Genomic DNA, 23,881 nt, shown 5'->3' with positions numbered 1-23,881 from the left:
CAGTTGATGATCTTTTAAAAAGATCCAAACAATGAAATCAATATTTATATTTACCCATGTAGTTACCATTTTTGATGCTCTTCATTCCTTTGTGTAGATGTAGATTTCCATCTGGCATCATTTGCCTTCTGCCTTAAGGAACTCTTTTGGTAGTGCAGGTCAGCACAGAAAACAGCAAAATTCTGTAAAGCAATTATCCTTCAATACAAAAATAAATTTTACAAAAGAGTATCAGATGCTGCAGAGAAGTCATTCGTGAAAAGAAGAGTCAGTGAGGCAAACTTCATTTCTGTCTTATTTTAAGAAATTGCCACAGCCACCTCAACCTTCAGCAAAAACCATCCTGATCAACCAGTAGCCATCATCATCAAGGCAGGACCTTCCGTCAGTAAAATGATTCTGACTCACCTAAGACTCAGATGATGGTTAGCCTCATTTAGGCATAAGTGCTCTGCTGCGCTCAGTCATGTTTGACTCTTTGCAACACTATGAACTGTAACCTGCCAGGCTCCTCTGTACATGCGATGTTCCAGGCAAGAATACTGGAGAGGGTTACCATTTCATCCTCCAGAGGATCTTCCCGACCCAGGGATCGACACACCGTCTCTTGTGTCTCCTCTGCTGGCAGGTGGATTCTTTATCATTCAGCCACCTGTGAAGCCCTTAAAGAATAAAGTTTTTAATTAATTAATTTACATTGTTTTTAAGATACAATGCTGTTGAACACTTAGTAGACTACAATACGATATGAAGGTAACTTTTACATGCATTCAGAAACCAAAAATTTGTGTCTCGCTTTATTGCAATATTCACTTTATTGCGGTGGTCTGGAATACTCACAATATCCCTGAGGTATGCCTGTACTAGTTGTTGCAATAAGAGGCTTGAGAGTGTGTACAATAAGTTACACTTGAGACTGACCACAGTTTGCTGAGGAAGCCCCCTACCTGGAAGAGTTAAGACTAACTGTAACACTGTTGAGGCTGCTGCTGCTGCTGCTAAGTCGCTTCAGTCCTGTCTGACTCTGTGCGACCCCATAGACGGCAGCCCACCAGGCTTCCCCGTCCCTGGGATTCTCCAGGCAAGAACACTGGAGTGGGTTGCCATTTCCTTCTCCAATGCATGAAAGTGAAAAGTGAAAGTGAAGTCGCTCAGTCCTGTCTGACTCTTAGCGACCCCATGGACTGCAGCCTACCACGCTCCTCCATCCATGGGATTTTCCAGGCAAGAGTACTGGAGTGGGGTGCCATTGCCTGTCTTTAAACCTACTTCAGGGTACTTCGTATGCAATAACTTCTTCAGTTCCTCCTCACTGACTGGCAGTAAAGTGGACGACCGTTTATTGACCGTACAATTTGATCAACATTTCCACTACTGATTCCAGAGACTTCTCTCAAATCTCCTGAATTTGCCTCTGTCCGTTTTCTATCATTCCTGTAACAAACTGCCATAAACTCATTGGCTTAAAACAACACAAAATGTTAGTCTTGTAGTTGTGAAGTCCTAAATGGCTCCCATTGGGCTAAAGTCAAGATGTTGGCAGGTATGGGTTCGTTTATTTATTTTTTTTTATTTTATTAATTTTGTCTGTGCTGGGTGTTCATTGGCGTGTAGGCATCGCTCTAGCTCTAGCGAGCAGGGGCATCTCTTCGTTGTTGTGTGCGGACTTACCGTGGAGGCTTCTTTTGTTGCCAAAACAGGCTCTAGGTGTGTGGGCTTCCGTAGTTGAGGCATAGGGTCTACTATTTTATCCTCCGTGAAAGCTAACGAGTTAGCTGGCCATGGTGTTATGCCTGCTGGTAGAAAACATGAGTCTCCTGGGTGAGAGACAAAGGACTGGAATACTCACAGCGTTAGTGGCAGCCAGAGTATCAACATTTCCACGAGTTCCCTAAGCCTCAGTCCCCACAGGGTGTTGCAGAAGGCCAGATAAATCCTGCGTGTGCAGTAGGTTCCGTTATAGGTGAAGCACCCCTAGCTTATGGGTGTCGACTCTTTCATAAAGGCTAGTAAGCCTGCCTGATCCTTGCCTTGAGGAAGAAGTGTCTTGAGCATAATTTCCAGTGTAACTTGCCCTTTGCTCTGGAGAGGGAGGCTCTATCTTTTGAGGCTGTTCACTATATAAATATTCAAAAAGATAGTTTGGAAAAAAGGCAATCTTTGGTCTGCTTGAAAGATATACAGAAATATGAGATTTGTGGAGGATAGTCTCCCAATAATCTCTCAAGTCCCTTTTAATCCGGAACTGATATAATGGGCTCTACCCCTGGCTATGTTTTTGTTGAAGCAACCTGGCCATTTGCCGTGAACTATGTTCCACCTTTTGGAATTTCCTAATTGTATTCTTGTGGTGTTATTTCATAGTTCCCATGTCCATACGTTAATATGAACTGAGAATTTTAGAGGCTTGATCAAAACAGATTCGAATTTTAGTCAAATGTACTTCAGAAGTGGTATTGAATGCTTGTTAATTCATCCCCCCAGATGGCACAGAATGCCTGGTTATCTCTCTTGGTGTGTTGAAGTGTTGTCAACCCAAGGCACAGATTTTAAATCTGTGGATTTGAATTCTATTTCCTTAAATCCATTTCCTTCTCCAGGGGATCTTCCCGACCCAGGGATCTAAGCAGGGTGTCCTGCATTGCGGGCAGACTCTTTGTCATCTGAATCATCAGGGAAGCCCCACATATTTTGGATTTTAACCACATATCAGACATACAATTTGCAAATATTTTTCCCATTCAGTAAGCTGCCTTGTCATTTTGTGGAAGGTCTCAATTGCTGTGCATAAACTTTTTAGTTTGGTATATTCCCACTCGTTTATTTTTGCTTTCGTTGCCTTTGATATTGGTGTCAAATCCAATAATTTATCTCCACCAGTTACGTCTAGGAGCTTACCACCTTTGGTTTCATCAGAAGTTGTATGGTTTGGGGTCTTATGGTCAAGTCTTTAATCCATTTTCAGTTAACTTTGATGTGTGGTGTAAGAGAGCGCTCCAGTTTCATTCTATTGCATGTGGCTGTCCAGTTTTGCCAAACCATTAATTGAAGAGACTGTCCTTTCCCTTTTCATATTCTTGGCTCCTTTGGTAAAAATCAATTGACCATCAATGTGTGGGTTTATTTCTGGATTTTCTCCTCCGTCCCATTGATCTGTATGTCTGTTTTCATACCACAGTCAAGTTCGTCAGCACATTCTTCACCTCACAGAGTTACTTTGTGTGTGGGTGTGTGTGTTTGTGTGTGCGGTGAGAACACTTAAGTTAATTTTTGTATATGGTGTGTGGTGTGGATCACGGTTTGCTTTCTCCTCCAAAATGTTTATCTATTTGTTCCAGCACAGTTTTTAAAACAGGCTTTCCTTTTCCCCATTGAAGTACTTTGTCACTTTTTTCATAAAACAGTTGTCCATATGTGTGCAAATCCGTTTTTTAGACCCTCTATTCTGTTTCATTAATATGTGTGTCTGTACTTACATCCATACCACACTGTCTGAATTACTGTAGCGTTACAGTAAGTCTTAACATTACATAATAGAAATCCTCCATGCTAATCTCTGCTTTGTGTATTCTAGTTCCTTTGCATAGCAATATAAATTTCTAACATCTCTGTTTCCATTTTCACCAAAAAGTCGACAAAGAACTGGTTGAACAAGTGGAGGACAAATGAGTAAAGTGACCAAGTTGACTTCTATATTAGAGAACACCGCACCCATCCTTGGCTGAACACACATTCTTTTCTGGGGACACATGAAACATTCTTCTAGATAGACCATATGTTGAAATCAGACAGAGTACGTTTTCCGACAAGTATGGAATTAAGTTAAAATTGACCCAGAAGGAAGGCGTCAAGAGAAAATGCCTGTATTTTTGAAGACTAAATGAAAGCAGCAGTAGAGGGAGCTATGTAAATTGAGGGAAAAAAAGTGTAGATGCTGAGTTTTCTTGCTGATCCGATGGTTAAGAGTCCGCTTGTCAAGGCAGGGGCCGCTCGTTCAAGTGACCCTGTGCGATAAAACTACTGAGGCTGCGCTCTAGAGCCCGGGAGCCAAACTGCTGAGCCTGTGCACCCCAACCACTGAAGCCTGTGTGCTCCAGAGCCTGTGTTCTGCAATGAGAGAAGCCACTGCAATGAGACGCCCTCGCACCACACCTAGATGGTAGCCCCCGCTTGCCACAACTAGAGAAAGCCCATGCACAGGAACAAAGACCCAGCACAGCCAAGGATATATAAATAAATACATTTTAATAAAGTATACATGCCTCCTTCAAAAACGAATAAAACACAAATTTCCCATGAACATGAGCAACAAAGTAGAACAAACTTCAAATCCTGGACAAAATGATTATTTTCCCCCCTTTCAATCACACTGTTTATTTATTTATTATTGGAGTATAGTTGGTTTGCACTGCTGTGTTAGTTTCTGCTCTACAGCAAACTGAGTCAGGTATACACACTACTATGTATAAAATAGATAGCAAATAAAAAGTATAATTTTTAAAAACGAACGACTGTTATGTACAATGGGTGGCAGAAATTTATGACTAGATATTTTCATTCTATGCATTACGTGTAAGTAGGCCTCTGAAAGGCATAGCCTATGGGTATTATGGTAAAAATCACTAAAAACAATTTCCTATCTTTCCCTTATCCCCCTGTGCTGACCTGGTCACCCCAAATGGGGCTGTGTTTACAGGTGTCAGTGTCCTTTGAGGACATGACCGTGAACTTCAGAAGAGAGGAGTGGCAGCACCTGGACTCTGCTCAGAGGTTCCTGTACCAGGACATGACGCTGAAAACTACAGCCACCTCCTCTCACTGGGTATGCACAGCTACCCTGTGACTCTATGAGTGTTGTAGCCACGCGTTCTGGGAAACAAACTCACTCAGAAGGACAACGCAGATAGTGGAGTGCAGTTTATTACACCGGCAGGCCCAAGGCAGAGTCTCCTCTTAGCCAAGGACCCCGACCAGCATTTGTGAAAATCTTTTATTCCCATGTGTACGTGTCTGAACCCACCACCCCAAATTCCTTGAGACTTACATAAACCAAGGAAAATGCAATCCCAATAACCCCACCATTCACGTGCTATGCGCTCATGTGCTCAAACAGTCAAACAATTAGCCGATACTCAATAAACCCAAGGTTACACTCCGATAGATACAGAAAAATTTATGGCCTGTCTGGAGGAAGGGGTGATCAGTGTATGTTTTCTCTTAGGTGATGAGTAACCCAGATACGATCTTCAAGGCTCCCCTGCCTGAAGGGGGTCTTATCCTTCTGTTGTTGTTTTCACAGGCACTAAACACAGAGTTCAGAGTCCATTGGAAAGGTGGCTGAGCATGATCAGCATGAATAGGCCTAAGATGGAGTCCAGGCCCTATGAATTCCTTCTTCATTCCCCCCTCTTGATGCTCTTAACTCATATTATGAGCATCATTCATAGGGATATATTGCACCCTGGCTCTCCGACCGCCAATTTGGGAGAATGACATCAACCTTCGGGTTACAAAGTTCATTATACATTGTAAAATTCAGGGTCCACAAAGCAAAACTATCAAGGCAACTGTAACAGTGGTAAATATAGTTTTCCACCCATTGCCCTTCACCCAAGATAGGACCGAAGTCCAGAAAGGAATGTTTTCATTTGACATTGCTTTTACCTGGTTTTTCATGTCATCTAAAGCAGTCGATACGTTGCCAGATAAGTCAGGAATGTATACACCACATTCAACCTTAATTATAGCACTGGTCTCTCCTTGAGCAGCTGTGAGTATGTCCAAAGCCATTCTATTATGAATTACCGCTTTTCTCATTTGGATTTGCTCTTCATTTAAGGCTTGGATGGCTTTTGTTCTATCTAGGAGGGCCCGTTTTGTGAAATTAGTCAAGGCCTCTACTTTAATCATGATATCTGTTGTCCCTATAGAGGGTACGAATAAGGCAGCAATATACGCATACCATTGAAACACGGATCTTGTCCACCTAGCATGTAAATAAGGTAGATTTACTGGGGCTTGTTGTAGGTTAGGCTTTTGTTACACTGGCATTTATATCAAATGTAACCCCATGAGCCGAGTCTATTGACTGTAGGTCTTACACCAAGAGAGCAAGGAGAGGTTATGATTGACAAGAGAGAGGAAAGTCTCTTTTCGTCATCCCAGAAAAGAGCAGAGTGGTTTAAAATCTTCTTGGCAGAGTGGTGACACCCACCAAGGAAGTCCATCCATCGCTGACAGAGGCATAGCCCTGCATACCCAGCAGTTGGAAGTGTTGTGGAAGTCCACGTAGGAATGTGCCCATGAGATGAAAACATTGTCCTGAGTTGAAATGGAAGTTAAATTCAAAACCACGTCGATGAGGCCAAGCAGCAGGAGTTGATTGTGTGGCTTCATCCTGAAGGGGCTCATCCAGGATCTTCTTTTCCTTCTTCTTAAGGATGGTCATAGTCTCTCGAGGGTCAGCGGGGTCCCTCTGTGCAGTCCACTCAGCGTTTTTTTGGGTCTGCGTGGTATGTTCTCTTCACCCTCGTATGATGGATCCAAGGGACAATACCCGCAACTTTAACTGCAGTAAGGGTAGTTAGAATAACATAAGGGCCCTTTCACCAAGGGGCTAGCCAATCATGTTTCCAATCTTTGACCCATACTTGGTCACCAAGCATAAACTCATGAATCTGTTCCCCAAGGGGGAACGGCACCCTTTCTTGTACAAACTTAGTTACCCGATTTATTACCTTACCCAGTTCCATCTGCTGTGAAATCCTATTCCCCCTTACCTGAGGCAAATTTGTTGACACCTGTTCTATTATGGGAGGGGGCCTCCCATACACAATTTCGTATGGAGAATAGCCTTGGGACCGTGGGGTCATCCTGAGTCTGAGCAGAGCCGTCGGGAGCAAGTCCACCCAGGAGCAGTCAGTCTCTAAGATCCACTTAGAGAGTCTCTTTAATGTCCGGTTGGTTCATTCCACCATCTCAGAACTCTGGGCCTATATGCAGTGTGCAGTTTCCATTTGATGTTTAAAGTTTTGCTTACTTGTTGTACTAAATCAGCTACAAAAGCTGGGTCATTGTCTGAACCAATGCTGGTAGGAAGTCCAAATCTGGGAACTATTTCCCTAAGCAGGCACCGGGCTACTTCTGATGCTCTTTCAGTCCAGGGAGGAAAAGCTTCTACCCATCCCGAGAACGTACATACCATGACCAGCAGGTAACGGTAGTGTCAGTGAGGTTTCATTTCAGTGAAGTCCACTCCCAGGTGTTCAAAGGGCAGCGTGCCTTTCAGCTAAATATCCAGAGGTTTTTGTCTGAATACCCGAGAGGCCGCATTAACCTGTGAGCAGGCAGCATGGCCTAGGTGGGTCGCTTGGTGTGTTTGACTTACCAGATTGTGTGCCAGCTCCTCCGGTACCAATAATTTGCCACTTGGCAATTCCCACCATCCCTTTCCAGTCTTGATAGCCCCTTCCTCTTTGGCTAACCTGACAGCCGTTGTCCTTGTTTTATCAGGCTAGTGCCATCAGTATATAGGACCCAACTAGGGTCTGGACTAGCCTGAGATCTTGTACAGGCCTATAGTCCTGTCCTCCTTCCTTTTTGACTGGCAGGATCGGCGTATTCCAAGCCGACTGGCACTCTACTAGAATGCCTGCTTCAATCTATTGATGTGGGGCAGTATGCTGGCCCAGGCCTCTACTGGTAGCGGGTACTGGCACTTTCTAACTGGGATGGTGCCTGGTTTGAGTTCTATTATCACTGGTGCTTGATGTTTAGCCAGCCTGGGGTGGGGGGGGGGGGGGGGTTGTCTTCCGCCCAGACCTCAGGGAATAATTGCGTTAGCTCTCTCTCATGCTCTTCCAGCCCACCCGGTTCTTCCTTCGGAGGCTCATGCAACCTCCACTCATCTTGGGGTGGTATTGAGAGAGCGCAAGTAAGTCATAGTGTCCATCTGGAAGGTGGGCCTCTCCTCAGAGGAGAAAGTCACTTGTGTTCCTAGTTTGGAGAGCAAGTCGCTTCCCAACAGGGGTACTGGGCACTCAGGAATGTAGAGGAATTCATGAATCACTTGGTGCCCCCTCCCCCCATCTGACATTTTCTGGGCTGGCAAAACGATTTAATCATCTCTTCTCCTGATACCCCAGTTACAGCGGTAGTCTTTTTGGACAGTGGTGCCACAGGTTTTGTTACTACCGACAGTTCTGCTCCTGTATCCACCATGAAGTCAATGTTTTGGTCCCCCACTTTTAAGGCTACCGTGGGTTCTTGGGGACCTGATATCTCTGAGCCCCAGCAGCCCTATTTAATTTCCAGGTCAGCAAGCCCCACAACTGCGGGAGCTTCCTCTTCCTTCCTTGCCTTAGGGCATTCATTCTTCCAGTGGCCAAAAGCTTGGCACCAGGCACACTGGTTCGGCTGTAATGGGGCCCGGGGCCTCCGCTGGGACCGGTTGAAGGACTTTCCTGTCCCTGGGGCAGATGAGGTTTTCCGGAGGGCCCGAGATAGACTTTCCCAGAGCAGCAGCTAGCATTGTAAATCTCTTGTCTGTTCTCTTTCGTTCCCTCCGGCTCTCTGGCAGAGCGCTGCTAAGTCACTGCAGTCGTGTCCGACTCTGTGTGATCCCATAGACGGCAGCCCACCAGGCTCCCCCATCCCTAGGATTCTCCAGGCAAGAACACTGGAGTGGGTTGCCATTTCCTTCTCCAATGCAGGAAAGTGAAAAGTGAAAGTGAAGTCGCTCAGTCATGTCCGACTCTTAGCGACCCCATGGACTACAGCCTACCAGGCTCCTCGGTCCATGGGATTTTCCAGGCAAGAGTACTGGAGTGGGGTGCCATTGCCTTCTCCGATTAGCCTTGTTGCTGCTGCTGCTGCTGCTGCTGCTGCTAAGTCGCTTCAGTCATGTCCAAGTCTGTGTGACCCCAGAGACGGCAGCCCACCAGGCTCCCCCATCCCTGGGATTCTCCAGGCAAGAACACTGGAGTGGGTTGCCATTTCCTTCTCTGCTTAATTCCAACATCTCCCTCCCTTTCTTGTCCGTACTCACCGGGAGAGGCGGGTATAGCTTGGGCGGTTTGGCTGGAGCTGGATCCTGGAAGTGTTGGCCAGAGGCGTCTGTCACCGGGATTGGAGGAGCCTGCCGAGGTGGCGGCTCTACGACCTCGGGGAGAGCTGGCGGAGGAGCAGCGGCTGCTGCAGGACTTCACCTGGCCCTGGATCGGGCATTAAGGCGGCCTCCCATCCTGGCGGAGCACTGGGAGGCAGGCGCGTCATTATCCAGTATGGGGGAGGGGTCAGGTCGTCCCCGTCCAAATTCTGTAGAATTTCCTTTTTTATCATCAGTCAATTTTTGTGCCATTAATATTTTTCCCTTTCCCTTCTGGATACAGAGCCTTGTCCAAGTAGGAGGGTCTTGAGCTAACCCTAGCCATGAGTCAATATATGGATATTGATCCAGGTGTCCTGGCTCTCCTGTGACTACTGTATAGACTGCTTCCACTATTTTTAAGTTCATGGTGTTCTCTGGTGGCCATCCTACTCCCATAGGGGCCCATTCGACCTCACAGAGTATGTGGAGGCGGTTAGGCTTCATCTTCACCCCATAGTCTCCTTCAAATCCCTTCTTTAAATTTTAATCATGCACTCCAATACAGTTGCCTTAGATTCACTTCCTCCCATCTTGCTTACCTTCTTCTACTTTTCCTTTTTGTTCTGTCTGCGAAGTTCTCAGTACCCTATGTACTTCTGATAGTTCCACTCAATGACACTTAAATTGCCATTCTGCCTCCTTCCCAACTGGGGTGAGAAGAGCCTTACCTGCCAGAGAGGGAGAAGGGGGATCAGCGTGCCTTCACCTGCCGGTCAGCACAATCGAACCAGAACCCCACGTGATCCAAGACTGTTTCTCCCTTAAAGTCCATTCTGCCTTGGTGGGCTTGATCAGGTGTGGATGAAAACACAGATGGGTTAAATATCCCATGTCCCAGGCCATCTCCAGGAAAGCCAATTCATACTCACTTATGTATCCCCTTCCTTCTAGCCTAACAATTCCAAGGGGTCAAGAATTTCACAGCAGACAGGACACCTCCTGGGGGAGGGCAGAATACGAGCATACAAGGAAAAGTTTCCTATCCTAAAAATCCCCTGGCGGTCGCTGGTAATAATTTTCCCTGAGACAGCGTGGACACACCTCCTAAATGACCTTCACAAATTTCCTTCCTAAACCGTAGCACGCTCGTCGACCTGTGTACCAAGCAATCGCTGCTGCCTGCCTATTCCAGGCCCCTGTGGGTCCGTGCCCCTTCTAGTGCCTCCCAGGGGGGGTGATCAGGCCCCCTCTTCCACCCTGCCGGGTGGGTTCCTCCTCACCTGAGCACTCAGTTCCCTTGCCGCCCTTCACTACCTGCCAAAGCGAAGAAACCAGGCGTTGAAAGGCTGAATTCTTCCAGAGGGGCAAGGCTCCTTCCCCCCTCTAGGAGATTCAAGCCACAAAGCCTCAGGGTGGCCTCAAATGAGACCTGTCTCCTCAAAGTGAAGAGTTTCCTGGCCAATGCACCAAGTGTTGTACCCACACGTTCTGGGAAACAAACTCACTCAGAAGGACAATGCAGATAGTGGAGTGCAGTTTATTACACCGGCAGGCCCAAGGCAGAGTCTCCTCTTAGCCAAGGACCCCGACCAGCACTTGTGAAAATCTTTTATACCCCATGTGTACGTGTCTGAACCCACCACCCCAGATTCCTTGAGACTTACATAAACCAAGGAAAATACAATCCCAATAATCCCACCATTCACGTGCTATGTGCTCATGTGCTCAAACAGTCAAACAATTAGCCAATAATCAATAAACCCGAGGTTACACTCAGATGGATACAGAAAAATTTATGGCCTGTCTGGAGGAAGGGGTGATCAGTGTATGTTTTCTCTTAGGTGATGAGTAACCCAGATACGATCTTCAAGGTTCCCCTGCCTGGAGGGGGTCTTATCCTTCTGTTGTTGTTTTCACAGGCACTAAACACAGAGTTCAGAGTCCATTGGAAAGGTGGCTGAGCATGATCAGCATGAATAGGCCTAAGATGGAGTCCAGGCCCTATGAATTCCTTCTTCATTCCCCCCTCTTGATGCTCTTAACTCATATTATGAGCATCATTCATAGGGATATATTGCACCCTGGCTCTCCGACCGCCAATTTGGGAGAATGACATCAACCTTCGGGTTACAAAGTTCATTATACATTGTAAAATTCAGGGTCCACAAAGCAAAACTATCAAGGCAACTGTAACAGTGGTAAATATAGTTTTCCACCCATTGCCCTTCACCCAAGATAGGACCGAAGTCCAGAAAGGAATGTTTTCATTTGACATTGCTTTTACCTGGTTTTTCATGTCATCTAAAGCAGTCGATACGTTGCCAGATAAGTCAGGAATGTATACACCACATTCAACCTTAATTATAGCACTGGTCTCTCCTTGAGCAGCTGTGAGTATGTCCAAAGCCATTCTATTATGAATTACCGCTTTTCTCATTTGGATTTGCTCTTCATTTAAGGCTTGGATGGCTTTTGTTCTATCTAGGAGGGCCCGTTTTGTGAAATTAGTCAAGGCCTCTACTTTAATCATGATATCTGTTGTCCCTATAGAGGGTACGAATAAGGCAGCAATATACGCATACCATTGAAACACGGATCTTGTCCACCTAGCATGTAAATAAGGTAGATTTACTGGGGCTTGTTGTAGGTTAGGCTTTTGTTACACTGGCATTTATATCAAATGTAACCCCATGAGCCGAGTCTATTGACTGTAGGTCTTACACCAAGAGAGCAAGGAGAGGTTATGATTGACAAGAGAGAGGAAAGTCTCTTTTCGTCATCCCAGAAAAGAGCAGAGTGGTTTAAAATCTTCTTGGCAGAGTGGTGACACCCACCAAGGAAGTCCATCCATCGCTGACAGAGGCATAGCCCTGCATACCCAGCAGTTGGAAGTGTTGTGGAAGTCCACGTAGGAATGTGCCCATGAGATGAAAACATTGTCCTGAGTTGAAATGGAAGTTAAATTCAAAACCACGTCGATGAGGCCAAGCAGCAGGAGTTGATTGTGTGGCTTCATCCTGAAGGGGCTCATCCAGGATCTTCTTTTCCTTCTTCTTAAGGATGGTCATAGTCTCTCGAGGGTCAGCGGGGTCCCTCTGTGCAGTCCACTCAGCGTTTTTTTGGGTCTGCGTGGTATGTTCTCTTCACCCTCGTATGATGGATCCAAGGGACAATACCCGCAACTTTAACTGCAGTAAGGGTAGTTAGAATAACATAAGGGCCCTTTCACCAAGGGGCTAGCCAATCATGTTTCCAATCTTTGACCCATACTTGGTCACCAAGCATAAACTCATGAATCTGTTCCCCAAGGGGGAACGGCACCCTTTCTTGTACAAACTTAGTTACCCGATTTATTACCTTACCCAGTTCCATCTGCTGTGAAATCCTATTCCCCCTTACCTGAGGCAAATTTGTTGACACCTGTTCTATTATGGGAGGGGGCCTCCCATACACAATTTCGTATGGAGAATAGCCTTGGGACCGTGGGGTCATCCTGAGTCTGAGCAGAGCCGTCGGGAGCAAGTCCACCCAGGAGCAGTCAGTCTCTAAGATCCACTTAGAGAGTCTCTTTAATGTCCGGTTGGTTCATTCCACCATCTCAGAACTCTGGGCCTATATGCAGTGTGCAGTTTCCATTTGATGTTTAAAGTTTTGCTTACTTGTTGTACTAAATCAGCTACAAAAGCTGGGTCATTGTCTGAACCAATGCTGGTAGGAAGTCCAAATCTGGGAACTATTTCCCTAAGCAGGCACCGGGCTACTTCTGATGCTCTTTCAGTCCAGGGAGGAAAAGCTTCTACCCATCCCGAGAACGTACATACCATGACCAGCAGGTAACGGTAGTGTCAGTGAGGTTTCATTTCAGTGAAGTCCACTCCCAGGTGTTCAAAGGGCAGCGTGCCTTTCAGCTAAATATCCAGAGGTTTTTGTCTGAATACCCGAGAGGCCGCATTAACCTGTGAGCAGGCAGCATGGCCTAGGTGGGTCGCTTGGTGTGTTTGACTTACCAGATTGTGTGCCAGCTCCTCCGGTACCAATAATTTGCCACTTGGCAATTCCCACCATCCCTTTCCAGTCTTGATAGCCCCTTCCTCTTTGGCTAACCTGACAGCCGTTGTCCTTGTTTTATCAGGCTAGTGCCATCAGTATATAGGACCCAACTAGGGTCTGGACTAGCCTGAGATCTTGTACAGGCCTATAGTCCTGTCCTCCTTCCTTTTTGACTGGCAGGATCGGCGTATTCCAAGCCGACTGGCACTCTACTAGAATGCCTGCTTCAATCTATTGATGTGGGGCAGTATGCTGGCCCAGGCCTCTACTGGTAGCGGGTACTGGCACTTTCTAACTGGGATGGTGCCTGGTTTGAGTTCTATTATCACTGGTGCTTGATGTTTAGCCAGCCTGGGGTGGGGGGGAGGGGGGGGTTGTCTTCCGCCCAGACCTCAGGGAATAATTGCGTTAGCTCTCTCTCATGCTCTTCCAGCCCACCCGGTTCTTCCTTCGGAGGCTCATGCAACCTCCACTCATCTTGGGGTGGTATTGAGAGAGCGCAAGTAAGTCATAGTGTCCATCTGGAAGGTGGGCCTCTCCTCAGAGGAGAAAGTCACTTGTGTTCCTAGTTTGGAGAGCAAGTCGCTTCCCAACAGGGGTACTGGGCACTCAGGAATGTAGAGGAATTCATGAATCACTTGGTGCCCCCTCCCCCCATCTGACATTTTCTGGGCTGGCAAAACGATTTAATCATCTCTTCTCCTGATACCCCAGTTACAGCGGTAGTCTTTTTGGACAGTGGTGCCACAGGTTTTGTTACTACCGACAGTTCTGCTCCTGTATCCACCATGAAGTCAATGTTTTGGTCCCCCACTTTTAAGGCTACCGTGGGTTCTTGGGGACCTGATATCTCTGAGCCCCAGCAGCCCTATTTAATTTCCAGGTCAGCAAGCCCCACAACTGCGGGAGCTTCCTCTTCCTTCCTTGCCTTAGGGCATTCATTCTTCCAGTGGCCAAAAGCTTGGCACCAGGCACACTGGTTCGGCTGTAATGGGGCCCGGGGCCTCCGCTGGGACCGGTTGAAGGACTTTCCTGTCCCTGGGGCAGATGAGGTTTTCCGGAGGGCCCGAGATAGACTTTCCCAGAGCAGCAGCTAGCATTGTAAATCTCTTGTCTGTTCTCTTTCGTTCCCTCCGGCTCTCTGGCAGAGCGCTGCTAAGTCACTGCAGTCGTGTCCGACTCTGTGTGATCCCATAGACGGCAGCCCACCAGGCTCCCCCATCCCTAGGATTCTCCAGGCAAGAACACTGGAGTGGGTTGCCATTTCCTTCTCCAATGCAGGAAAGTGAAAAGTGAAAGTGAAGTCGCTCAGTCATGTCCGACTCTTAGCGACCCCATGGACTACAGCCTACCAGGCTCCTCGGTCCATGGGATTTTCCAGGCAAGAGTACTGGAGTGGGGTGCCATTGCCTTCTCCGATTAGCCTTGTTGCTGCTGCTGCTGCTGCTGCTGCTGCTAAGTCGCTTCAGTCATGTCCAAGTCTGTGTGACCCCAGAGACGGCAGCCCACCAGGCTCCCCCATCCCTGGGATTCTCCAGGCAAGAACACTGGAGTGGGTTGCCATTTCCTTCTCTGCTTAATTCCAACATCTCCCTCCCTTTCTTGTCCGTACTCACCGGGAGAGGCGGGTATAGCTTGGGCGGTTTGGCTGGAGCTGGATCCTGGAAGTGTTGGCCAGAGGCGTCTGTCACCGGGATTGGAGGAGCCTGCCGAGGTGGCGGCTCTACGACCTCGGGGAGAGCTGGCGGAGGAGCAGCGGCTGCTGCAGGACTTCACCTGGCCCTGGATCGGGCATTAAGGCGGCCTCCCATCCTGGCGGAGCACTGGGAGGCAGGCGCGTCATTATCCAGTATGGGGGAGGGGTCAGGTCGTCCCCGTCCAAATTCTGTAGAATTTCCTTTTTTATCATCAGTCAATTTTTGTGCCATTAATATTTTTCCCTTTCCCTTCTGGATACAGAGCCTTGTCCAAGTAGGAGGGTCTTGAGCTAACCCTAGCCATGAGTCAATATATGGATATTGATCCAGGTGTCCTGGCTCTCCTGTGACTACTGTATAGACTGCTTCCACTATTTTTAAGTTCATGGTGTTCTCTGGTGGCCATCCTACTCCCATAGGGGCCCATTCGACCTCACAGAGTATGTGGAGGCGGTTAGGCTTCATCTTCACCCCATAGTCTCCTTCAAATCCCTTCTTTAAATTTTAATCATGCACTCCAATACAGTTGCCTTAGATTCACTTCCTCCCATCTTGCTTACCTTCTTCTACTTTTCCTTTTTGTTCTGTCTGCGAAGTTCTCAGTACCCTATGTACTTCTGATAGTTCCACTCAATGACACTTAAATTGCCATTCTGCCTCCTTCCCAACTGGGGTGAGAAGAGCCTTACCTGCCAGAGAGGGAGAAGGGGGATCAGCGTGCCTTCACCTGCCGGTCAGCACAATCGAACCAGAACCCCACGTGATCCAAGACTGTTTCTCCCTTAAAGTCCATTCTGCCTTGGTGGGCTTGATCAGGTGTGGATGAAAACACAGATGGGTTAAATATCCCATGTCCCAGGCCATCTCCAGGAAAGCCAATTCATACTCACTTATGTATCCCCTTCCTTCTAGCCTAACAATTCCAAGGGGTCAAGAATTTCACAGCAGACAGGACACCTCCTGGGGGAGGGCAGAATACGAGCATACAAGGAAAAGTTTCCTATCCTAAAAATCCCCTGGCGGTCGCTGGTAATAATTTTCCCTGAGACAGCGTGGACACACCTCCTAAATGACCTTCACAAATTTCCTTCCTAAACCGTAGCACGCTCGTCGACCTGTGTACCAAGCAATCGCTGCTGCCTGCCTATTCCAGGCCCCTGTGGGTCCGTGCCCCTTCTAGTGCCTCCCAGGGGGGGTGATCAGGCCCCCTCTTCCACCCTGCCGGGTGGGTTCCTCCTCACCTGAGCACTCAGTTCCCTTGCCGCCCTTCACTACCTGCCAAAGCGAAGAAACCAGGCGTTGAAAGGCTGAATTCTTCCAGAGGGGCAAGGCTCCTTCCCCCCTCTAGGAGATTCAAGCCACAAAGCCTCAGGGTGGCCTCAAATGAGACCTGTCTCCTCAAAGTGAAGAGTTTCCTGGCCAATGCACCAAGTGTTGTACCCACACGTTCTGGGAAACAAACTCACTCAGAAGGACAATGCAGATAGTGGAGTGCAGTTTATTACACCGGCAGGCCCAAGGCAGAGTCTCCTCTTAGCCAAGGACCCCGACCAGCACTTGTGAAAATCTTTTATACCCCATGTGTACGTGTCTGAACCCACCACCCCAGATTCCTTGAGACTTACATAAACCAAGGAAAATACAATCCCAATAATCCCACCATTCACGTGCTATGTGCTCATGTGCTCAAACAGTCAAACAATTAGCCAATAATCAATAAACCCGAGGTTACACTCAGATGGATACAGAAAAATTTATGGCCTGTCTGGAGGAAGGGGTGATCAGTGTATGTTTTCTCTTAGGTGATGAGTAACCCAGATACGATCTTCAAGGTTCCCCTGTCTGGAGGGGGTCTTACCCTTCTGTTGTTGTTTTCATAGGCACTAAACACAGAGTTCAGAGTCCATTGGAAAGGCAGCCTAGCGTGATCAGCATGAACAGGCCTAACGTGGAGTCCAGGCCCTATGAATTCCTTCTTCAGAACAAAGGAAAAGAAAGATACAATCAAAGTTAACCCATGATTCATATGCCTTAAGCCTAGGTAGTTAACAGTGGACAATTATCAATAGGCCTGAGGTCATACCCCAATAAGCATAATAGAATTTATGATTCTATTCGGTTACACAGATAATTAGGGTATTCTTTCAGGCAACAGAGAGTCTAGGTACAAGCCCTGGGGCTCTTCCATCCAGGGGGCCTGGTTTTCCAGTTGGTATGTTGTTTCCATAGATACTGGGCATACAGCTCAAAGTCCACAGTCCGGCCCAAGATGGAGTCCTGCTTTCAAGATGGAGCCTGTTCTCTCTGTTTCCTCCTTCCTGAGGACTCTGTTATGAGTAAAATTGTGTCCATCCAAGAAAATATGTTGACGTCCTAACCCCCACTATTTCTGAATGTGACCTTAATTAAAAATAGGGCCTGAGATGGTAACAGGGAGGAAGGCCAGAAGTCCCAGAGCAGCAGGAGAAAATAAACTGTAAGTGGCAGACTTTTTTTTTTTTTTTTTTCTTCTCTATATGTGTTGACGACACCTAGTTCTGCCTTGAGCTAACCAATATGTTTTTCTTACAGAAAAGTTTTTCTTAAGCTATGTTAATGAAACCATGTATTTGCTTTGGAACCTGCCTTTCTTCAAAATGGTTCTGCCTAAGACTAACTACTTTTTTTTTTTTTTTCTTTTCTCAACCCTTGGGCTGATAATGGCTCAAGAAACCAGTATTCATGTCAATTGTTTTATGGCCGGGGGATGACACACCTTGGTCCATCCTATCTCAAAAATGCATATTGTGGGAGAGGGGCCTGGTGAAACTCCCTCAGCCTTGAGGTGTCTCTCTTATCTGATTAATAAGCTTGCTAACAGACATAAAACACCTTGCCAGAAACTAGCAAGGGGGCATTCTTTCTGCCCCTTTCTGATGTCCATGTCAGCAGCTTTCTCTCTCTCTCTCTCTCTCTCTCTTATATTTTAATAAAATTCTGTTACCCAAAAGGTTCCAGTGGGGAAGCCTCGTCTCTTGCCCTGGATCGAATTCCTCTCCTCCAGAGACCACGAATCCCGGCATAGCACACAGCTCACAGCAGGAACCTGTCGGGTCTTTCCAGAAGTAATCAATCTAGAACGAGGTCGTTAGGTGGGCCCTAATCCAATATGCCTGGCTTTCTTACAAAAAAGGGAAGTGCAGACACAGAGACACACAAACACACAAGAGAGACCGTGTGGAGGCACACAAGGAGTAGATGACCGTGTGATTGGAGTGATGCGTCTATAGGACAAGAGATGCCTGAGGCCACCAGAAACCAGGAGAGGGGCATGGAACACATCCCTCCCTAGCACCTTCAACAAGAGCATGACCTGGTTGACACCTTGGTTTTAGACTTCTGGCCCTCAGAACTGCAAGGCAAGAAATTCTTATTGTTCTGAGCCACACGGTTTGTGATACTTTGTTACAACAGTCCTAGGAAACGGCTTTCTGTACTTGGGAGTGGAGTGCTATTATAAGAAACACCTAAAAAGACATGAAGTGACTTTGGAATTGGGCAGCGGGTAGAGGCTGGAGAAATTTGTAGGTGCTTGACAGAAAAAGTCTAGCTTGCCTCAGAGAAACAGGTGGGAGAAATAGGCATAACTGTGTTTTTGCTGAGGTCTCAGATACCCTTCCCAGGTGACGCTAGTGGTAAAGATTCCTCCGGCCGATGCTGGAGACTCGAGTTCCATCCCCGGGTCAAGAAGATCCCCCAGAGAAGGAAAGGGCAACCCACTCCAGTTTTCTTGCCTGGAGAATCTCACGGACAGAGGAGCCTGGCGGGCTCCAGTTCATGGGGTTACAAAGAGTCGGACAGGACTGAAGCGAATTAGCACACAGCACTGGCCAAAGAAAGAAATGAATTCTAGGTATTTCCTAAAAGAACTAGAAGATTTAGAAAAGCTAATTTCATCTTAATTTCTGAATAATAATTTACTGATTGAATTTAACACATGATGAATAAGAGAAATTAACAGCTTTAGATATTTTTACCCTGCACAATGTTAGGTATAACTAGGTATTTAATAAGCATAGCATATCATGACGAAAATCATTAAAGACAACTAACTTCCTAGTTCTCTTCCATCCAGCCCCCGGTGCTGACCATGTCACCTTGAATGGGACTGTATTGTAACAGGGGTCGTTCGAGGACGTCCCTGTGGACTTGAGCAGGGAGGAGTGGCCGCACGTGGACCCTGTACAGAGGTGCCTGTACCAGGATGTGACACTGGAGACCTACAGCCAACTGTGCGCAGTGGGTGAGTAAGCACAGCTGCCCTGTGCCCCTGCCAGGGGCCTCAGAGACGCTGCTTCCATTCTCAGCTGCTGAATGCTCTGGGGCATCTGAAGTGTGTAATGGTGTCATCTTTGATTTGCCCGAGATACTTCAGTCCTTTTACACTTCTGTGATTATTACTCTATTCCCAGGGAAATGGGATTACTTTCCTGAAGAGCAAATAGAAGCGTGGTTGAAAGGCCCTGAAACCCAATTAACTGGACCCAATCCTGTATCGTGTCCTGTTCACAGGGAACCAAGTTCCCAAACCAGAGGTCATCTTCAAGCTGGAGCAAGGAGAGGGCCCCTGGACGTTGGAGGAGGAAACCCCACATCAGAGCTGCTCAGATGTGTGACCTGAGTAGATGGGGGACGTGGAGTAGATCTGTTTTTCTAGGACAGGCTGATGCCTTTGAAAGGCTCTGCAGATAATCTGTCTTGAACGTTCTAAGAGCGCCCGTGATTCCCTTCCCAGAGTTCTCTGCGTCACGAAGCGCCTTCCTGGAACCCGGGGCATTTTGTGTTGGCTGCAGCCATTGTAACAAGATGGCAGCGTCGGCGGAGTGACCAGGGGTCCTTCCTGGCGGGAGCCGGCGGCAGTGGTGGTAGCGGTATCGCCGCCATAACTTCACGGCTCCCCTGTACCAGCCCCCGAAGTCGCCGTGAAGGCGAGGCCGTTAACGGGAAGCCAGAAGCCAGAGGCTCAGCCTGCTAACGGTAAGAACCCCCTCAACAGTCTGTGGGCTGGTGAAAAGAAACCCGACAGTAGCGGCGGTCAGGTTCCCCTTGGCCGATTCTGGGCCCTGTGACGCTGAGAAACAGCCAGCGTTTTCTGTTTCAAAACCTACCTGCCTTCACAACCTTGCTCCGTGGACGAGCCCTAGGGGCGTCCATCGTCCCCTTAGAGGTGTCAGAGCTTAACCCCAACCCCATCTTTGTCTCTCAGGATGGCGAGCAGCAGTGGACCCAAGGCCGATGTCCTTGTCGGAGGGAGATATAAACTGGTACGGGAGATCGGTTCTGGCTCCTTTGGGCACGTTCATTTGGCGATAGACCTCACCAACCACGAGCAGGTGGCAGTAAAATTAGAATCGCAGAATACCAGGCAGCCGCGGTTGTTATATGAGAAGGAACTCTATAATATTCTTCAAGGTGGGGTTGGCATCCCCCAGATACGGTGGTATGGTCAGGAAACAGACTATAATGTGCTAGTCATGGATCTTCTGGGACCCAGCCTTGAAGATCTCTTCAATTTCTGTTCAAGAAGGTTCTCAATGAAAACTGTACTTATGTTAGCTGATCAGATGATCAGTAGAATCGAATATGTGCATACACAGAATCTTATACACAGAGACATTAAACCAGAAAACTTCCTAATGGGTACTGGGCAGCAGTGGAAGGAGTTATTCCTTATTGATTTTGGTTTGGCCAAGAAGTACAGAGACAACAGAACAGGGCAACACATACCCTACAGATCCGGTAAAAGTCTCACTGGCACTCCTTCCTTTGCTAGTATCAGTGCCCATATTGGTATTGAACAGAGTCGCCGAGATGACATGGAATCAATAGGACATGTTTTGATGTATTTTAATAGAGGCAGCCTGCCATGGCAAGGCCTAAAGGCTGCAACAATGAAGCAAAAATGTGAACAGATTAGTGAAATGAAGATGACCACACCTGTTGATGTTTTATGTAAGGGGTTTCCTGCAGAATTTGCCATGTACTTAAAGCACTGTCGCGGGCTGTCCTTTGAGGAAGCCCCGGATTACAGGTACCTGAGGCAGCTGTTCCACATGCTTTTCAGGAAGCTGAATTACCAATATGACTATGCATTTGATTGGATAGTGTTAAAGCAGAAAGCAGAACAGCAGGCTGCCTCTTCAAGTGGGGAGGGTCAGCAGGCCCAAACCCCCACAGGCAAAAGTGACAAAACCAAAAGTGAAATGAAACATTCTTAAATTTGAATCAAGGAACAGAAGACAGAGCAGAAGATGAGCCGCAAATTCATTTCCCTGTCAACTGGCTCTGGTCAGCAGAGATATTGTCTCCTGAGTTGAAGGCTCTGTAATTAATTAAATATGGTATCCAGTTTTCTATTTCACTTTTTGAAGTGGAAAAGTTCACTAAATGCTTGACACACGCAAATTGGTGGGGAAATTGTACCTATGCCAATTTTAATTAAAATCTTTTATTTTGAACTATACTGCTTTGAGAGATCTCATTTCAGAAGAGTAGCCTGTGCAGTTGCTATGGTCGTTAATGCATTCTGAGGGTTTATCCATCTCTAGGGTTTGCAAGTTGTTCACTTAAAACATTCTTAATATGGTTGACTTCTTGTTTGCGAGCCACCTGATATGGTAGTAATCAAGATTCCAAGTTCGAGCATATGAACGATTCTGCTTGCTTACTTGAACTAGAAATAACAGCCTCTGAAGTGAAGACTTAAGAAAAGCTTAGTGACTACTAGATTATCCTTAGGACTCGGCATTAACTCTATAATGTTGTTGGTATTTAAAAAAAGCTTGTTTGTCACAGAATTTTAGTTAACATCTTAAACTGAACATGTATATATGTTGCTTAGATAAACGTAGTCATACTGTAAACATCTACATGACCTGGGATTTGTTTTTATTTTGAAATGGGAGCTTTTTGGTTTACAGATTCATTAAAAACTGTGAACTGTTTCTTTAAAAACAAAAAACAAGCTCTAAACTTTTAGAGTTGCTTAGACAGGGCTAACAGAAGCCCCTTTGATACTTAAATGCCATGTCCTAGTATGACTCTTGCCAATATCCACTGTCTTCTTTGCTTGGCTTTTTTGGCGGGAGAGCTATCTGCACTTCCCCCATCCCTGTAGTCTAGATCAAGGTGCTACCGTCTCAAGCACCTTGCTTTCTTAGTTATTTTTTTCCTTCCCTAATATTTTGTGCTTCTTCTGCCCTGCCTGCCCCTCCCCCGCCATAGATTTTTGTCCTTATGCAATGGGAACCCATATATCTGCTTCCTTTCAAAACCACCAATTCCTGCTCTTGCTCCTGCCAATCCCTTTCCATTTCCTCTCCAGCTTCTCCATGTCATCTAGAACCAGTCTCATTTCATTTCACATATGTCAACAGCGACCTCAGATTCTGTACTCTTTCTCATCACCCTATGTCTCATCCTCAGTTGCTAACTTCCTGGTGTTTGTGCTTCAATTTCTCTTATATAGTCAGCTACTTGGAATGTTAATTGTATTTCTTATCCATGTGAGATTCCTTTCTTTGAAGCGCTTGTTCTTATTGTTCTATCAATTTGTAAGTGTAGCTATTTTGTGTTTTCCTTGTTGATGAGTACCTTGTTCTCTTTTTACAAACTTTTTTCCTTCCATTCCCTCTAACTGAAGGGCCCTGTCTACTGTCCTCTGCTCTTCCCTTCCTTAAGGGAATCTTCCATCCATTCTGAACACGTTTTATTTTCCTATTATTCTACTGACTCATATAGTGATACCTTCAGTCCTTGCATTATGACTGTACCCTAGTACCAGAATTTACCTATGTAGAGTGACATTTCTCACAGCTGTGCAGTTCCTTCATTCTCAATATATTATTAACTGAAATCATTGTTGCCCAAATCAGATATTTTTCTCCCATGTTCTTCACTCTGCAATTCCTCTTTTTTCTCTTTTTGAAATTATTTAAATGCCCCCCACTTTTTAAGTTTCATCCATGTCACCACAAAGCAAGTCCATGTTTTATCCTGGATTATTCTGTTCCTAATGGGATTAACTGATTCCATTTTTTAACAAGTTCATTTTAGGTGCTACTGACAGATTTCATTACCTAAACCATGACATTTATCTTGTACCAGCTTTATGAAATAAAATTGCAGTTACTCCCTATTATGTAGTACATGATAATGAAACTTTCCTCTTAATGACAACAGGCCCCTTATTTCCAACTGAAACTTATCTTCCAGCACTCATGTTTAACTCCAGTTTTCTTAATGTTTCCTGCATAGGAAATTTCTGTGTCTAGGCTATTGATTATTTAGGGCTCTATTTAGATATAGGCTTCGCCTGTTCCATAAAATTGGGCCCTTAATCACTCCAGTATCTAATATTCTTTTCCTTTTCTAACCCCCACCATCCCATAGAAACCCAGAACAAATAAAAACTTTTTCCCCCTTTATTTTAATTTTTAATTGAAAACTTTTGGAGAGATGATACATTCACAGAGATTGAAATTCAGAAAGTGTGAAAGAGTATACAGTAAAAAAATCTCACTCTCACACCTACTCCCCAGTTCTCTTCCCTGGGGACTACCAATGTTAATCATTTTTTACTTTCTTTCCAGAAGTATTTCTTTACAAGCAGTGCTTTTAGATTGTCTGGTATATGATTATTTCCCATCCTATATCTATGAAAAATCTTTAAGAATAGAAAAATGATATTTTATTCTTAAATTTTCTAGTGGAAAAATGGAGAAACCGGGTCAAGTACTGACATTAATAGTTTTGTGTAGATGCTTCAGTGGGTTTTCTTAAAAGTGTGTCAAAAAGAGTTCAAAGAATCAGATTGTTAGTAGGAAGGGGTGAAATGGCTTGAGAACAAAACAGAAATTCAGCCTTGTTCATTAATCACTCTAGTGAAGCAGACAAATCTCACTCAAAAAGCATCAAGGTGGGCAGCATAGTGTCTTCTTTCAAAATTCGGAGAAAATTATGTCTCCCTAAGGTTGTGGTGAGACTGTGGACTAATCAGAGCGTAATG

The 23,881-nt window shown here is 46.1% G+C and overlaps 1 protein-coding gene and 2 pseudogenes across 3 annotated transcripts; 1 reads left to right on the top strand and 2 right to left on the bottom strand.

Annotated features, from left to right (window-relative positions):
* Nucleotides 1–5,418: 5,418 nt before the first annotated feature.
* LOC113888049 lies at nucleotides 5,419–6,039 on the bottom strand (annotated as a pseudogene).
* A 5,087-nt stretch (nucleotides 6,040–11,126) lies between these two features.
* LOC113888048 lies at nucleotides 11,127–11,747 on the bottom strand (annotated as a pseudogene).
* Nucleotides 11,748–18,668: 6,921 nt separating this feature from the next.
* LOC113886677 (casein kinase I-like) lies at nucleotides 18,669–21,323 on the top strand. Of its 3 annotated transcripts, none has more exons than XM_027533010.1 (3): nucleotides 18,669–19,117; nucleotides 19,610–19,851; nucleotides 20,081–21,323. In XM_027533010.1, exon 3 carries the CDS (start codon nucleotides 20,082–20,084, stop codon nucleotides 21,090–21,092), a length of 1,011 nt encoding a protein of 336 aa, XP_027388811.1. In that variant the 5' UTR covers nucleotides 18,669–19,117; nucleotides 19,610–19,851; nucleotide 20,081; the 3' UTR covers nucleotides 21,093–21,323. The 3 variants fall into 3 exon arrangements, with proteins under 3 accessions (XP_027388811.1, XP_027388810.1, XP_027388809.1); XM_027533009.1 differs by having other exon boundaries at nucleotides 18,670–19,117; nucleotides 19,387–19,851; XM_027533008.1 differs by having other exon boundaries at nucleotides 18,673–19,117; nucleotides 19,287–19,851.
* Nucleotides 21,324–23,881: the final 2,558 nt, after the last annotated feature.

This window comes from Bos indicus x Bos taurus, chromosome X (genome assembly GCF_003369695.1).
Source record: "Bos indicus x Bos taurus breed Angus x Brahman F1 hybrid chromosome X, Bos_hybrid_MaternalHap_v2.0, whole genome shotgun sequence".
NCBI lineage: Eukaryota > Metazoa > Chordata > Mammalia > Artiodactyla > Bovidae > Bos > Bos indicus x Bos taurus.
Note: the sequence above shows the minus strand (reverse complement) of the source record. Positions and strands in the feature narration are given on the sequence as shown.